Here is a 16,700-nt window from a genome sequence, read left to right as displayed (position 1 = left end):
AAATTAGTTTCACGGTTGTATATCACCCTGCAGGAAGCATGGCCAAAATGTCCCAATCCTGAGTTAAATGACTCAAGGCTGGAAGTATTTTTACTTACCAGACTATGAGATTCATAGTGAAGATTATCTTTAAAATATGACTTAAACTGTTGACCTTTTTACATATCTGTGTCATACTAGGCACATTAATACCTATTTTCATAAAATAAGAATTGACAAAGACTATTTTTTGTATCCATTTAAGGACGCTAGGACCTTCACCTCTGACAGACAGATTTCTATTTCATCTGTGAGTTCAAGTTAATGTTTTTGCCAAATTCAAAGATTTCACTGAAATATGTTAATGAAAATGGAACAGAAATGAAAACACAATATCCTCTGGCCCAAGTTTTAATGGCACATATGCTTAAAAACTTTAATATTCCTTGAATGATCAGTGGCATTTTCAACTAAGCAAACCCAGCTAATCGGAAATTAAGTACATACTGGTGTTCAGGTTTGTGCACTTACTTCAGACAGAAAGAAAAGTGACGTTTTTCCCCATTCTTCAGTGATTAAAATTATTTCACCGTGTTGAATGGCATTTTACTGTCTTACAACAACACATGTAAGCTTTTTTGTCACACAAACAAAAAAACAAAAAATAAAGAACAAAATTCTCATTAAGCCTTGGTCATCTGCGATGATTGTTGGCTCTGTTGTAGTTGCTGGATCTTGACATTCATAACTTCGATCACAGCTGCAAGATAAAACACAATGTATTAAATAAGGTTTAATAAATAGCAGGATCATTTATGTCCTGAGCTAAAGGATGAAACTGGTTGGCATCATGAGTAATGAAGCATTTTCAAACAGATTTTGATCTGTAGTTTCTAATCTATATTATGTAAATTCCCAGTATATTCCCATATATACCTAATTTCTAATTTAAAATGCTTGGAGTGTCTGAAAATTTGCCAAATCCAGTGGGAAAGCCACCAAGTTGACAACATTATTTCCTATTGTCTATTTCATGGAAATTGATATGATATTTTGTGGTTGTTGTCCGCTGCAAATTAAATGAAACAATCTCAGTAAAAAGGATTGCATTTAAAAATTGCAACATAAAAAACTAACTAACAAACAAAACCAAACAAAAAAACAAAACCCAAACAAACCATTTCTTAGGTGAAGAATTTTTTTCCCCCACCCTCAGAAAAAAGACAAAACACTTCCCCATTTCTTTCCCAATATTGCAGATCCCTGGAACTTAAATCCTGTTTAATGTTTAAAAATTATAATTCAGTATACAAGGCACCAGGGATAAAACCAGATACCCATTCTAAAGGAAAACTGTAATCTATCGAAAATGTGGTTCGACTTGCCTTGTTTCATAGCATGTTTTTCCTGGAGTGCTGGCTGAATTTTCTCTATTTGCTTTGTGAGGAAGTCTATTTTGCGCTTGAAGAATGCCTTTGAGTCTTCAACATTCTGTGGAGATGGGCAAATGGAAACGGTGTTAGGAAAATTATTTTAGACTATCTGAATAAAGGGAAATTAATTAAATTTGATTTTTGATTTAAGATTTCTTCTTACCTTTTCAACATAATAGCCTGTTCCCACATCAACCAAACAATGCTCGACATCATTTAATGTGCCAGGGACGTACATCTAAGGAGCAGCAAGGTCAAGAAAAAAGTATACACACGTCATCTTGGAAAGCACACCTGACACAAAAGTGAAATATGAACTTCGGGCTGTTTCGCTGTAAGGAAGGATACAGAGCTGGTCAGAGGGACGAGCAATTCTTTTCCTGCAAGAAAAAGGACAGAAAGGATAATTGGAAGATTAACAAATAATCAAATTCAGACTGAATTGGTATTTTATTATTTTGTACCACCCACTGATGTACAGTGAACCCTTTGAGGAGAATATATATATTACAATACACTACTAAATTCTTCTGATTAGACTGATGCAGTCCTTATGTGAAGGCTGATCGGTTGAAGTATCAATTATTCCAGTGACAAAGTGAACAAAGTTAGGAAGGATGGGAAATAAAATGTATTTTACTCACCTTTATTGTTCTTGTTCAGAACATTCAGACTGTCTTTTGCTTCAACATACTTGGTCTGGACAACTTTGAACTGACCTATTGAGGTCGTCAAGAACTCAACCTCCTGTAAAATGTACAAAACAACCAAGATCATCAAGCAAGTCTGGATTAGAAAATGGACCAAACAAGCAAACACCCAGCGGCACAGATCTTAGGTTTACGCAATTGGATTGAATGTGAATCTGTCAGAAAATGGGACAAATGAAAAAGAACGTTGACTTTGAATTGTGGCATTTTGTGGCTCAGTTTCATTAAGGGAGCTTGTGGGAAGTTCTACTTTCTCCTGACATTTTTAAAGGTAGTAAAAACACGACACCATGATGAAGCCACCAATAATCTTAATCATAGTGCATCTGACAGTTATTCAATCATCAAACAATGTTTAATGTACAGTGTCTAAAATCTCAGAAAATAGTGAATGATGTCAAATTGAGTATTAATAAAACAGGAAGAGGAGAACAACATGCAAAACTATTGTGATTACTTTGGAAGGTTGCAATGGTGACATGAGCAATGTTTATTCATTCACTTCAAGTTTTACTGTAAAACTATAAAAATCCTGAGGTGATCCCCCCCCCCCCCCAGATATGCAACAAACAAATATATTCCTCTAAGTGTTGGGAGAAAATGAAGTGCAGGTCCCGCACCTCTGTAGCACCACGATGCTTCAAGTACTGAATTACATCTTAGAATCTTATCAACAACAAAAAAAAGGAGCTTCTGTGATTTGGCCAATGTGTGCTGCTGATTTTGTTGAGTCCTAAAAAGGGGTTAAGTGGCTCGGCCCCCCGCCCTCCATGGAGGGGGCAGATGGCTCCTGAGAGGGAACACGAGAACAGCTGTTAACTGCATTGATCTTCAATAGAAAAAACAAATCCTCGCACACATTAAAAAGGCTGACATTTTCCTTTCCTGTGGCTCTCTGGTGCTTTAATACAGCATATAATCCAACAGCAGCGTCACACTTCAGTGTTTAGCACACGTTTTCACCGTCAGCTCTGCGGGGCTCGGTGGCTGCCTCATCGGCCCGTTTTTACCCAGTTTACCCCCCTGCCCAGTAAAGTCCACCCCCCACAGCCCGCCCGGACCGGCTGCTGTTACCTGGTCCAGCTGGGCCTTCAGTCCCTCCAGCTGAGGCAGGGAGAGGTCTGTCAGGTTCACCGCCATGTTGGGAGCTCGCTGCCGGATGAGCCGGCCCGCTTTGTTTCCGGGTGAAGGACCGGCAGGAGGACATGTCGCCCCCCCGTGGTGGGGACAGGACGATGGAGGAACACCAGTTTGCTCTTAATGGTGAAACTCAGTGGACATACTGAAATCTGATCGCCTCGTTTGTTTTTTTGTTTCTGAAGATAACAACCTTTTGTCCTGGTAGGTTGTTTCCTGGTGCAGATAGACCTCAGCACTAGTTAGAGACATGTTATACTCTCATTCAGGAGGGTCATATCATAATGAGGCACAGGATTCATACGTTCTTACCATCAACATAAAAAAACAAAACAAACAATAATTTCTGTATACTTATGTTAAAACTGTATATTCAGTTTAAAACTCTACTTCAAGTTCACTGACTGAACCCCTTTTTATATTCCAACTGACTTGGCCCGCAAGCTATAAAATCAGGTTACATTACAAATTCTGGGTCAGGAAATGTTAAAGACATTTCAGAAGCTAAAGAATTACACATGGAAGTGTCAGGCTTTTTCAATCAAATCATTAAAATTCAACAACAATGGGCTCTTAAACACAAATACTCAACTTGTATCTTCCAGAGCCTGTTCTGACCTGCTTGTTTAAAGTAAAGATACAGTGCAACAGTACTGCCAGAACACTATGTATAAAAACTAACTAATTCACTTTGAGGCAGCAAATGTGCCTTATTCTGAGATAATACTGTAACTGGCACAATGCAGACACCGGCTGTTTGTCAAAAAACCTTTATTAAAAACATAAATCAATCAATATTAAAAACACTCATGTTTGGAGGGAAGGGGGGAGAAAAAAAAAAAATCGGAGCATTGCTTTAAATTAATATAATTTAATACATTAATCTTGCTAGTACTTGGAATGGACATCAAGTCATAGTCCAGTTCAGTTTATGTGTATGTTACATTTAAATACTGCGCAGATTGTTTACAACCTCCTTTTAACTACCCAGCCAACCTACTGCAGGTGCACAGGTAAGCCATAGACTACAGGTGCAGCACCAATGAGGTGTTTCAGGTGTGTAGCTTGCCGTGATGGGCCCATATAATCCAAGAGGGGAGCTCCGGGTCCAGCAGATAACCAGGACTCCAACAAGGCTTTAGTGAAACGATCAATATCCCGATCTGTGACATCCCACAGATTTCCCAGAACAAAAGGGCTAAAGGGGGAGAAAAAGTAATTTTCACTGAGGATGTACACATACACTACAATTTTTTTTATAGCTGGTGAAGTTATGTTTTGTACTGAAATTAAGATAAAGGTAAAAGTTGTTGACTATAGTAGCCTATTAATGTGAACAAAATGTGAGAATATGACTCCTGTTCCGAGCATATATCTATGAAAAAAATTTTCATTGGTTATATTATTAATTGATGCGATTAATCAAGTATCTGGCTATACCCTAGAAAAAAAATAAAAATAAATAAATAATCCACTTAAAAAAAAAAATCTAATCTAAAAACTCAAATCAAATATTAATTAAAGATATTAAGACAGCATCAACTGATCCATTCAATCTAGTTTAACTATTCAACTGCACATAAAGACATATCTCACCAGCCAGCTATGAGGTAGCTGAGAATGATGCCTTGTCCTTCCTGATCCCCACGCACTGCCAGGGCAGCGCTACTGCAGCCAAAGAGTAAAGAGGCTGCTCTCATCTGCTGTTTCAGGACCAACTGACTGTCTAGAAACCGGGCACCTGCTCCATGACCCACATAACTACAAGGAGAAAGAAATAAAGCCAGCCAATGAGTAAATTCAAAAGGACTTACATAGAACACTTTGTCAAACATCAGAATTATGTAACCATCACAAACTCACATATACAAGTCCTTGCTTGCCACAGCTTCTTCTAGCCAACTTGAGTCAGGAGCAACACCACATACACCTTCCCATTCCGGTTTACTTTAAGGAGGACATTTATGTAGGTAATGTAGATAGTGACACGGACAAGTCTAATCTCCTTATTTAAATTATTGGCCTTACCTGCCAAACCATTCTTTGAATCGGTCCTGAGAGTTTCCTAAATTGGCATCAGGGTCCAGCACATAAAATACTTTCTTTGCATCCACACCTTGCTTCAGGATGGAGTGAGGGTCAGTCTAAAAGGAAAAGATTATTTAACGAGGCTTATTTCCACCACTCAATTTAACATCACTAAGTAATTTACACCTGCACCGCTGTGAATTATATTGGGGTGAAAACTTACCTCTTTTTGATAGCTCAATCCTATTAATGAGTGTAGAGAAGGCATCCGACTGACCGAGTGAGACTTTAAGACAGAGATGCTCTCCCATGGCAACTTCTGCAGGTACTGTAAATTAGAAAGGACAGATGGAAATTCTTATACCAGTATGTATTATTTATGTATTATTGTATTATTTAACTCTATGATAATGATACTGGAAGTGTTTTGACAGCCCAAAACCCTTCTCAATCTCAACATTCAGATTACAGGAAGTATGTAAGAGCAATAATGCCAGTGATGAAACCCACTCTATCCAGAATGAGAACCACATGACCACAGGGTTTGTCTCTCTCTGAAAGTTGTGACGCAGCTGTGTGGAATAGCTGGATAAACTCTTTTTCCCATTGTGGCGAAAGTCCCATAGCAAATCTTTGGAGGTCTTCTTGGGAGAGCATGGGAAATGCAGACAGCACAGCCTGAAACAGAAACCACAAGTAAACTGCTTCTTTTGCTGTTCCTGCCTCAGCGACTGTAAAGACCAATATAGAAGATGAGCTTGAAAACGGTGCTGCTGGATCGAGGGGAATAAAAGAAAGACAGAAAGGAAAAGAAAAAGGGGGGGGGGGGGGGGGGGGGACAACAACAGGAAACGCACCTTTAACATCTCCTCACTGCTTGCCACCCCTCTGGCAGACAAAGCTTTATAAACATGCTGGGCCTGATTAGAGACCTCCGGATCTGATGAAAGTGGAAGAAGAAAGCTTTTCCAGCATCCAAGCAATCCCTCCATGTCTTTTAACAGTCGCTGGAAGAAAGATTAAAAGGTATTGGGATAGAATTATCACTGTCAACTTTTACCAAGTTAGCTGGTAATATTTTGACAAAAATACCAGCCACAAAGCATCCCCTTCAGGTGTCCTGTGGGTGTTTTATTGCTCTACATGTCTAAGCAGAAGTGTATAGACTTAAGTGAAAGTCAGTAAATCAGGCATTATGAAGCCATCCAGAGCTGTGCCCTGTCTCATAACTCACCTCAACTCGAGAGTCAAGCGCCCTGCGGCCCTCCCACCACTTGGCTTTCTCAGACACACAGCTCACAACTTTTTGCTCTACCTGAATACTGTCCATCTCCTGCACAAGCCAGCTGATTGGGTGCTGCACAATACAAAGAGAGAAAATAAGTTAAAATGGTAATATGGGTTCTTTGCGTCAGTGAGGTACCTGGAGCACACACACTGTATTACACCAAAGATTAGCTGCTTGACTGTGCAGAATACAGTAGTTGATCTTTACTTTTTGCTTAGATGTGGGGATGTGAACAGTGACAGGGACAGAGCCTTTCTCAAGACGTGACAGTATGATGCTGTTGCCCATTTTCCCAGGTTTTACTCCAAGCACAGACATCAAACACACTGTTATTCCTGCACATCAAAGACAAAGGAAATCCATGTTACACTCTACTTTTGTTTTGCTTGTGAAGCATAAGTCTGCTTCAAGTTATTAACCAAACAGTCCCAGGAACAAGGCGAATGACAAACTAGCCTCATTGCGCAGTACTCTAGTGCAAGGCACATTTCAGATATTGAAAAGCTACTCAAGTAACTAGTTCAAAATAGTTTATTACTTTACCTTGGGGAAGGTGTTGAAGTTGTTGGATAAACTCTTGGCAGTGGATTTGAGGGAAAGATGAGGAATCAGCAGTTGGAAAGGAAAAAATGCTCTCCAACTGAGCCAGCTTCTGCTCTGTAGAGATCTTGGATTTGGTTAGGCTGAGCTCATTTAGATTCAGAGCATCCATCTTGTCTGTCAGGTCATTGGAAGACTTTCTCAGCTTTCTATTAGAATGATACAAGCGATGCAGTTTTAAGGCCTGAGGTGTAGGACTGTTGTCCTACAGCAAAATGAGCATTAACATTTGACACAATGAATTGGTACGATATATATTACACATGTACTTACTTGAGACAACTGGCTAGATGCCTGATTGTGCGATGACGGCTTGTGATGCCCAAGGATTGGGCATGTAACATGGCTGTAGTTGTCGGGTCTTTCTGCCCCAGTGACAGAGCCAGAAGAGTACAAAGGGTTGGGTAAATGGTAGGAGAAGGGAAGTGCTGCAGGGCCAGGCAGGCTGAGCGCAGAGAAGCTTGAATATCCTCCAGGCAAAGATTATCTGAATAAATAAATCAATTTCTGTTAAACCATTGTAATGTAATATACATATCAGAATTTTAGGCTCATATAACTATGTGACATTAAATCATAAACATAGTGCGTCATTGCAGAGCAGCTCACCTGGCCTGATGTCTGGATGAGAGAGGTGAGTTTGTGAACCTTCGCTAAGATGACTTCTGCTCCTCAGTTCAGACCAGTCATCTCTTCCTAAGGCACCACACATATCCCTGCGCAAGACCTCAAAATCTATGTCAGAGATAAAGGAAAGTTTGGAGCTATATTTCAGGTGGACATTCTGTTAAGACATAGTTGATAATGCAATGACCATTATTGTTGTTATATGTCTTTCCATTTCCTGGTATTCACATCTTTCACAGAGTTTTTAATTTAACTAGATTACCCAACAGCTGCCTTATATCCATAAATGCTTATATATCTCAACAAGCTCAGAACAGTTTTGCTTCTGTGATAGATAATGCAAGTAGATTAAAAGAAAGTTCTCCATATACACAAGATGCACAGAGATATTTACTTGAAACAGGATCTTCCGCTTCAGTGTCTGATGTCCTAAGCTGCTCAATGCTTATGTCCAGAACTTCATTAGTTTCCTCCTCGATAGTCCTCATTTTGTCTGGTTCTTCCATAGTTTCTGCTTCTGCTCTGGACAGTTCCTTTCTGGTCCTTCCTCGCCTTGTTGAGGCACGCTGACAGACCAAACTTTCATCCTCCTCAGAAGATGTTGTACAGGAAACTGCAGTGCTTTTTTTCCTGGTTTGCCTCTTTGGTAGGACCTTCTCTGCAGGTGGAGCTAGGACTGCTTTAGCATTGTGGGCAGCTCTTCTCGTGGCTGGTTGCTTTTTAGGGGGTGATTTTTCTTTGTGCTCTGCTTGGGTGCTAGCTTCTGAATCGCTCTCATCACTAAACTCAACCTGTATGAAAATGTTTAAGATGGCATAATCTCAGAAAAATTCACATTTTTGTAAGGAAAACAAGCAAGCAATAATAATAATAATAATAATAATAAAAAAACACTCCACTTCTTGAGTACCTACCTTGAAACGTAATTTCTTTGTACGTCTGGGGGCGGCAGGCACCGGTTGGGGTTTGTCTTGAACTGGTGACAACTCTTCATACACATGAAACTGAAGCTTAGGGGCAGTCTTCTTTGCTTTCTGCACTGAAGCAGGAGCTTTAACCTTCTGAACAGGAGTAAAGGTCAAAGTAGGTACCACTGTGTCAAAGTCAAAAGAGCTCAGGTCCTTAACAGAGAGTTTTGACTTTACTGTTACTGGGGTCATGGGAAACAATGCTTTCCCTCTAGAGGAGTTTGTCACTTCAATCTTGGGCTTGAGAGATTTTACTTTTTTTGCTGCCTTTGTTTTGTCAGGAATGTCACTGTTGTTAATAGTGTCTTTCGACTTTTTAAGCAAAGATGAGGAAGTCATTCTTTTCTCTTCTGATCTCAGTTCTTCAGCTTTTGGTTCGTTCCAAGTCCAAGCTTTTGAGAAGAGCTCTTCTGGGTTGCACCCCTGTTTAGAAGCCAAGGTGATCAGTGATATTATGGCTTTAGTTGCTATTAGCCCTGCTCTAACTGGTCTTAACACAGGAGAAGGTGTGGAATCAACAAATGCTAAGCCAGCTTCCAGTAATTTCCATACACCATACTCTTTGTTAAGCACTGGTTCCAGCCCAGATAGGGCCATGCAAAGGTACACACGACCCACCAAGTCTTGCATCAGGGAGGGTTTAGAGGAGCCTCTGGTGTGGTCAAAAGAAGGGAACAGTTTATTCAATTTTGCCCCGAGTTTAGCAGTGACACTCTTACAACGAGCTAATGTTGCCCACTGCAGTTTCAAACTGACTTTGGCTTCTTTAGGATCAAGCTGGCGAACCAGATCAGCCTGTGTAGCAGCCCAGCGAGCAGTGGCACGACCCAAATAGGGCTCAGAGCAGCAGGCACACTGACAGTCAGATTCATGCCCCAGGGAGGAGAGCCAACTGAGAGGCTTGGCTTTGAGGGGTGGGGAACAGGCTAGGTCCTTAACCACAGGCTCTGTAGCAATCCACCTTGTGCTTAGGATGCCCTTAATATCATCCTCCAAAATAGGAAGGGGAGCCTGAGATTTCTGTACTGGACGACCTTTCCTTGGCTTGATTTTCACCTCTGTCTTCTGTACTTGATCAGAAAAATCTAAAGAGAACAAACAAAGAAAAGAAAACCTTTGCACAACTCAAGAAACATGACAACTATACAATATTCAATATTACTACCACAGTATTACTAGTAGTATTACTACCACATCACTGCAATAAAAATACTCTGAATGATACATAAAATAAATGTAAATTGGTAGCTGAGCATTTAACTGACCTGTGCAGAGCTCCAAAAGGTTTCTGACTTTGCCTAAATCAATTTTACTTTCTTCTCTCTCCCCCTGCATTAGCTCCAGCTCAGCTTTCATCACCAGCAGCTCAGCACATCTAAAAATAAATAAATATATAGAGAATATGATAGAGATAAGGAGCAAGTAAATTCCATTAATATATTGCACAGCATTGCAAAGAAAGTACATTATCTGTAATATTATGAATGTGCTAATAGAAAATATTCAGTTATCACAGTTTTAGGAAAAAAAAAAAAAAAAACCTGTGAAAACTAACAACTTTGCGCAACTCCTTTAAGTGTAAAGCTCTTAAGTGGCAAGAACAGGACAGTCTCAGAATTTAGCGTTTCAATAACATCCAAAAACAAGTGATCTTTGATACTGTGCTTCACTAGTTACACATTAACCCTCAGATTAAAAGTACTTACCGGCTGAGTGCCTGTAGCTTAATTGCCAGTTTCAGAGTTTCTAGGCATTGGAGCCTGGCATCATTGATTGCCCCACAGTTGCTTCTTGTATTCACCATCTTCAGTGAGCAGTTAAACAGCTCTGAGAGAATCTTCCATTTAAGTACCAGATTATCTCCTACAAACAAGTGAGACAGAAAGAAAAAGTGAGAGAAGAATTGGTATGGTTGAGGGCATAAAGAATAGAAGAATTATCAGGATGTAAATGAACTATAAGTCTACTTGTGAAGCAACCTTGGTCTATAAAGCGCACGTCTGAGGTGCTGCCATTTGTCCCGTATAGTCCTTTCCCAACTAAAGTGACCAGCAGGCTGCAGAGAAGCTTCAGACTTTGATGCAGGGCAGCATCTGGGCTATTTATACCTAAAACACACAAAACAGATTCATACTTGGTCTTACCTACGGCATTCTAACAATGCCAAATAAAATTAAAACATCTAGTTATCCTACACCAGCAAATTTCTGCTAACCATGTAATGCAATACGGCTGCGCACAGCTTGAGGCAATGCATCTGTGTCCAAACTCAGGTAGGAACTGCAGGTCTGCAGCACCTGAGCATGTAGAAGGTACCAGGTTTTTGACTGTCTCTGCTCATTTACTTCTTTAAGCACCTCACAGAGATAAGTCACACCACGATCCACCTGAAATATAGACAATGATGCGAGAGGCAAAAAATTTGTAATAATAAAAGAAAAAACAAAAAAATTAAATAAATCCGCTTGTTCTAGCAAAAAGCATACGCAAAAGGTATGGAAAAATATGCTAGAAACCATGTTACCTACCTGTGTTGTACTATAGCAGTACTGTGCTTTCAGCAGAATGACAAACATAGAAAGGGAGGAAGGTCCATCAACACCAGTGTCTGAAGCAAGGGTTTTCTCTGCTTGCTCCAACTGGACCTAAAACAATAAGTGAAGTATTAGAGAGCAATATATTTATTCTAGTCCCGTCATCGATATGAATAGAGACGTTTTAAAAAAAACCTGCATTACCAAAGCCAGATCGGGGACACCGATATCCAGAAGGATGCTGGCTGATTGACAGAGGGAGTTGGCACAACTGTGGGCATCAGCAAGGTGAAGTGAAAGTCCAGTAGCAAGTTGGTAAGCTTCCAAAGCCTTTAAAGGCTGCATAAGAGAATTAGATTAGATTAAAACACATTTGGTGTACCGCCCAAAAAATGAAATAAAATAAATAAATAAAAAATAATAAGTTCATCCATTAAAACTGATTATACATTAGAAGAAAATTAAAATGCATAGCAATTCCATATAATATGCTTCATAAATAGCATGAAGTTGTTTTTGTTTTTTTAAGAAGCTAAAGTTGTTTTTGAATCCAAAGAAAACCAAAAACAGGAACACACATCAAAAAAAAAAGATAATCTAGAAAAATTATTATCCATAACTTGTATAATCACCTTTCCCATGAGCTTGAAGAGAGCTGCAGTCAAAGCAATTGCACTACAGGTCTGTTTAGGGTTCCTGATGGAAGGCAGTCCTTGACTCTGAAGAAGAGCAGACCATTCATCCAGGGCCCTTTCCAAAGGTTTGCATAGTTCTGGAAAATAATAATAATGAATTCATTCATAAAAAATTAACAAAATAAAAATCCCACAGCAAGTAGACTCCTATCCCATTTATAATGATAACCCTAAAAGTTGGTTCTTACTGTTCTCTGCAGCCAAGTTGAAATGAAGGCCTTCATAGACCAGAATGCTGTCTTGTGTCTTCTGCTTGTCTTCAAAATCAAAATCATTGGTGCCAATGGGATTTGGCATACATTGTGTTTGTTCACACAGCTTTTTGTCCTTCTCAATGGCCTGACCAAAAGTCAGAGTAATAGTAATTAAAATCATAGCATAGCATGTGTTTTGATCACAAATAAGAGAAATTCTGACTTCTGACAACAGATAATTTAACTTAACAGTTGAAGACAAAACTATGGGCTTCTTTCATTGACAGCAGCAGTACTTACCTCCTGAAGATTCCTCTCAAGAGTACAGATGTAGAGCCAAAGTAAAGCATGAGCCTTGTCATCCTTCAGTTTATCAGCATTTGCTGCAGTTTCTGGTTCTTCTTCCAGCAGTCGTAAAGCTTCATGGGTGAAATCAACTGCTGAGCTATGGGGTTACAGGGAAACATGGTAAACCCAGAGACAGGTTGGTGGGCAGCCACTTAAGTTGGCCCCAGGGCAATTTCTGCCGAGGCGACCCATTTCCCCATGCCATAAACCGTAGTGGGCACGGTTTGATTCCCAGTGGGGGCACCTGAACATGTCTAGGTTAATTGGTGATGTAAATGTATGCGGTGACCTGAGCAGCACGGTGGCGTAGTGTTAACGCTGTCACCTCACAATAAGAAGGGTGTAGTTCGATTCCCGCTAGGGGCACCTGCAAATGTCTAGGTTAATTGTTAACAAGGCAAGGAACAGCAAGGAATGGCGACCAGACCGGAGACAGGACCTCCTTAGAGACCGGGTTAATTTGACTTGATGTAAATATATGTGGTGACCTGAGCAGCAAGAAATTCATAAACATGCTTTTTAAAATGGACTGTTAAAAATAAAAGCCTACCAGTCAGTCTGTTCACTGAAATCCTGGAAACATACAACTTGGGCCATTTCACAGAGGTACACTGCACGTAGGTGGGTGTGTGAGCTCTCTTCGTGGCAAATGTCCAAGAGATCGCAAAGAGTGTTGTAACGCTCCTGAGCTGTGTCCCCTGCCACCTCTTTATAGGCATGCAGCTCTTCCTCCAATAGGCAGAGCATTACTTGTTCATCAGGGACATTTGGGCCAAAACCATCACGTAATGTCCTGTTCCAGCACAAGACAACATTTGTAAGTATAAATAAAACATATCTAGGCAGGAATTATACTTTATTTTTTTAACTAAAGTGTAGCACGCTAGTCTTTGTCTTGTACCTGAGTCGGATGTCCTCTTCAGAGTTACGTGCTGCATCAAGCTTTGTTTTAACCCACAGAGAGACTGGTTCAGACATATATATAGAAATATTTTTTCCCAGAGCTTTCAGCCACAGAATCACCCAGTCCAATGCTCGCTCAAGTTGTCCAGCACGTCGAGATGTCTGAACAGCCAGCATGAAGGGTTTGCTCAACTAGATAATGATAAAAATAAGATATTATGGTAAAATTAAATTAGGGCTTGAAACTGTGTATTAATATGGAAATGGTTATATATAAAACAAATTTCCCTATGGCTCAATAAAAGGTTTGTCTTTATTGAAGCACATTCTAGACAAATGTGATCTGCATATAATGAATAATAAAATAAAACATAGTTTAGGAGCTTACCCTATCAACAGAGAGTGAGGTGGGGCAGTTCTTACATAGGTCCTTGCAGATGATCTCAACTAGCGTGAAAGCCTGGTCATAGAGTCGCTGATTGTACAATCCACAAGCCAAGTTGCTAACAGCAATTACTACATGAACGAAAATAAAATAATATCCATCATAATACTGCAGTAACATCAAGTATTTACATTGAAATTGTAAGTCAGTAGTTTAGAAATACTCTAAATTGGGCTCAGATCATTAATAAAGTCAATGTATTCACCTGCTTTGATAAGTAGGCTTTCACTTGACAGCTTATGGAGTTCAGTCATCATCTGTCCAGCTGTGGCTTGGCAGTATAGCAGCACTCTTTCCAGTGTATCACTGTCCTCCAGCTGAGTAAAACAAATCACAATCAGAACCAATATTGAAATCCAAGATCATTCATATCATAAGTATTAGGGCTGTCACAATCTGTTAACTGAGAGATCAATCGATCATCCTATAAAATAAGAGACAAAATATTAAATGAGTTACCATGGTGCAAATCTAATGATATTAAACTAGTTTCACCTAGACCTTTTTAAAAAATTCCATAGCATGACCTCCATCTATCATTGTTACTAGCTGCAGATGCTATCCTCACCTGTGATGCAAGCATGCTCTCATAGGCAAATACAAAGCCATGGTAAATACTGAAACAAAGGGCCTGTTGATGTTTTCTGCCCTCAGCCTGAAACATCAAACTCTGGAAGACAGACAAAAAAAAAAAAAAAAAAAAGAGAAACATCAACAATGAATAAATGCACACATACCAATTCTTCCTGACTGCAACTATACTCACTTTATTTAGTATTTTTAAAATCAGCTGTTGATGCTCCTCAAGGAAAGAAAACCAGGACAGGAGCACAGGTCCACTTAATCCTTTGTTGTTGCAACTCTCGACAGCCCACACCACCAGTTTACATCCCTCCAGAATTGCATGAGCTTCTCGGTCCCCCAGGTCTTCTGGAAGAGATCTCAAAGCTCTGGCACACTCTCTCAAAGCCGGAGCACACTCCTCACCAGCCTTCATTTTTGAATGAACTTTTACTGCCCACTTGCCGAGCAACAGAGCTGTAGTCTGACAGTCAGCAGTGTCTCTGAGCTTTCTCTCAATTTCATTCAGGAGGGTAGATGCCAGATCATAGTACCCAGCCTTACAAAGCGCCTGAATAATAATTAACAGCATTTCTGAAAGTGTATATACACTTGATTTATCAATACACTCTTTGGAGCCGTTTCCCTCACAGCCTTGCCCACTGGTTTGATGCCAATTAAAAAGTGAGCGCGCTTCCTGGAGGAGAAAGGAAGCATCCTCGTTTGTCACTACTCCAGAGTTATGCTCAAATTCAGCAATGGCATCTTCTGTGTAAATGGGAGCTTTGGAGAAAGACGAAGTTTCACTTCCCGTGTCCAACAAAAGGAGAAAGCTCAGAGCTAGCAGCTTGCAGTGAAGTTTATCCTGAGGATTCAGTGTCTTTCTGTCTTTGGCAGCAGAAAGTCCAGTCCAGAGCACTGAAAAGCAGCTCCGCAGAAGAAGATAGTAGTCTTCAGCCTGTGAGACATGCAGTTTTATTAATACTACATACACATATAGGTAATTTGCAGGAGCCATATATAGGAACACTTTTTTTCAAAAGTGATACATACTCGCTGTGCTGGAATAAGCCTTTTGTACAGCAACTCAGCCACATAACTCCCTAGATTGTGAGCTTCTAGTGAGCTTAGCTTCTTGACAATATGGAAGATGATCTTCTCCATGTACAACGGACTGCTCTGAGGAACCAGTGCGGCAGAGGTATCATAGCCGTGAAGGGAAAGCTCCACTAACTTTACCAAGTGAGTGACATGGTCAAAGTCAAGTGTTCCCACTCCAAGTTGATGGTTGCAGGCTCTGATGACTCTGTCACACAGTGTCCGACCCTGGAGGCCTGGTCGACTGTTTACATAATTCTGCAAAAGGTAAATAATACTAATTTAGAATCTCTTCACCGGGACAAATGTACTTTATGGTTAATTGTGAGATAGTTTTTCGATTAGGAAAAAACATGCCGTAGTGGTAGTACCAGTATATACTGGGTCTAATAATGGTAACTTATACTAATGTGCGTGTGATTGATGTTGATTAATGAACCTCCAGCTCTTGCAAGAGTTGCTGTATCTCTTCCACAGAAGCTGTCCGCTTTATATACTCGTCCACTTTCAGACACTTCATGTCAGCAGCTGAAGATGACAGATACATAAAGAGTTAGTTTCTTTCAGTTTTGTTCGTTGACTGAACGAGCCGTTAGCTAACCTTAGCAACAACGTCCCCCAAAACACGGCGCCGCTAAAACTTCCTAATTTGACTGTGACTTACCGGAAGAAGGAAACTCAGAGTTAACACGTTATCTGGGGAAGATAAAATAACAGGTAAACATGGCTGGAGTCGACTTGAAGTTAAATAATATTGAAATCTTCAAATCCTCAACTATCCCGTTAACAACTCGCGCACTGTTTTTGAAAGGTTCACGCTAACCAATCAGAAGCCTTTTCCGCTTTTACCCGCGAATTAAAACGAGCGCTTCTTCTTCTTCTTCATCTGCTTCTTCTTGTTCTTCTTCTTCTACGGGCCTTACGGCAGTCTGCACCAGTTGTGTCTCATCGCTCTCTCCACCTGCTGAAATCAAAGCTGTACATTACAGTTTTGTACATTACTGTACATTTTGTACAAACTGTATGTTACAGTTTTGATTTCAAAGTGATAAATATATCTTCCGTTGTGTTTCCAGAATCTAAATCTGGAATCTTTAACTCTCAAAGTCAATAATTCGCAACTAGACGATCTCTTTTATTTCTGTGCTTGAT

The 16,700-nt window shown here is 40.1% G+C and overlaps 2 protein-coding genes across 2 annotated transcripts; both read right to left on the bottom strand.

Moving 5' to 3' along the window:
- Window positions 1-376: 376 nt before the first annotated feature.
- Window positions 377-3,289, bottom strand: pfdn5 (prefoldin 5). Its single transcript, XM_029502544.1, has 6 exons — window positions 3,197-3,289; window positions 2,057-2,159; window positions 1,761-1,792; window positions 1,576-1,650; window positions 1,365-1,470; window positions 377-739 (listed from the first exon to the last, which is right to left on the bottom strand). The coding sequence occupies exons 1-6, from the start codon at window positions 3,260-3,262 to the stop codon at window positions 663-665; spliced, it is 459 nt and encodes a 152-aa protein (XP_029358404.1). The 5' UTR covers window positions 3,263-3,289; the 3' UTR covers window positions 377-662.
- A 753-nt stretch (window positions 3,290-4,042) lies between these two features.
- On the bottom strand, window positions 4,043-16,344 carry espl1 (extra spindle pole bodies like 1, separase). The gene is made up of 32 exons (XM_029502092.1): window positions 16,213-16,344; window positions 15,988-16,076; window positions 15,504-15,806; window positions 14,656-15,408; window positions 14,458-14,559; window positions 14,095-14,206; window positions 13,833-13,960; window positions 13,443-13,636; window positions 13,092-13,334; window positions 12,494-12,638; window positions 12,188-12,338; window positions 11,937-12,076; window positions 11,509-11,643; window positions 11,299-11,415; window positions 10,986-11,157; window positions 10,750-10,878; window positions 10,477-10,633; window positions 10,036-10,145; window positions 8,717-9,855; window positions 8,197-8,593; window positions 7,785-7,910; window positions 7,449-7,662; window positions 7,119-7,324; window positions 6,783-6,910; window positions 6,522-6,644; window positions 6,145-6,294; window positions 5,798-5,965; window positions 5,511-5,615; window positions 5,288-5,403; window positions 5,123-5,206; window positions 4,856-5,020; window positions 4,043-4,457 (listed from the first exon to the last, which is right to left on the bottom strand). Exons 2-32 carry the CDS (start codon window positions 16,066-16,068, stop codon window positions 4,256-4,258), a joined length of 6,495 nt encoding a protein of 2,164 aa, XP_029357952.1. The 5' UTR covers window positions 16,069-16,076; window positions 16,213-16,344; the 3' UTR covers window positions 4,043-4,255.
- Between the last annotated feature and the right edge of the window lie 356 nt (window positions 16,345-16,700).

This window comes from Echeneis naucrates, chromosome 5 (assembly GCF_900963305.1).
Source record: "Echeneis naucrates chromosome 5, fEcheNa1.1, whole genome shotgun sequence".
Lineage (NCBI taxonomy): Eukaryota > Metazoa > Chordata > Actinopteri > Carangiformes > Echeneidae > Echeneis > Echeneis naucrates.
This window is presented reverse-complemented; position numbering and strand designations above follow the sequence as displayed.

Excerpts from the sequence above, each read along its gene's own strand:
- espl1 (XM_029502092.1), bottom strand. The coding sequence starts at position 16,068 with ATGAAGTGTCTGAAAGTGGACGAGTATATAAAGCGGACAGCTTCTGTG. Across the intron at positions 12,639-13,091 it reads TTCAGTGAACAGACTGACTG|CTCAGCAGTTGATTTCACCC; the intron begins GTAGGCTTTTAT and ends GTAACCCCATAG. Across the intron at positions 5,966-6,144 it reads GCAGTGAGGAGATGTTAAAG|GCTGTGCTGTCTGCATTTCC; the intron begins GTGCGTTTCCTG and ends TTTCTGTTTCAG.
- pfdn5 (XM_029502544.1), bottom strand. The coding sequence starts at position 3,262 with ATGGCGGTGAACCTGACAGACCTCTCCCTGCCTCAGCTGGAGGGACTG. Across the intron at positions 1,651-1,760 it reads TCGTCCCTCTGACCAGCTCT|ATGTACGTCCCTGGCACATT; the intron begins GTATCCTTCCTT and ends GCTGCTCCTTAG. Across the intron at positions 1,471-1,575 it reads CAGGCTATTATGTTGAAAAG|AATGTTGAAGACTCAAAGGC; the intron begins GTAAGAAGAAAT and ends CCATCTCCACAG.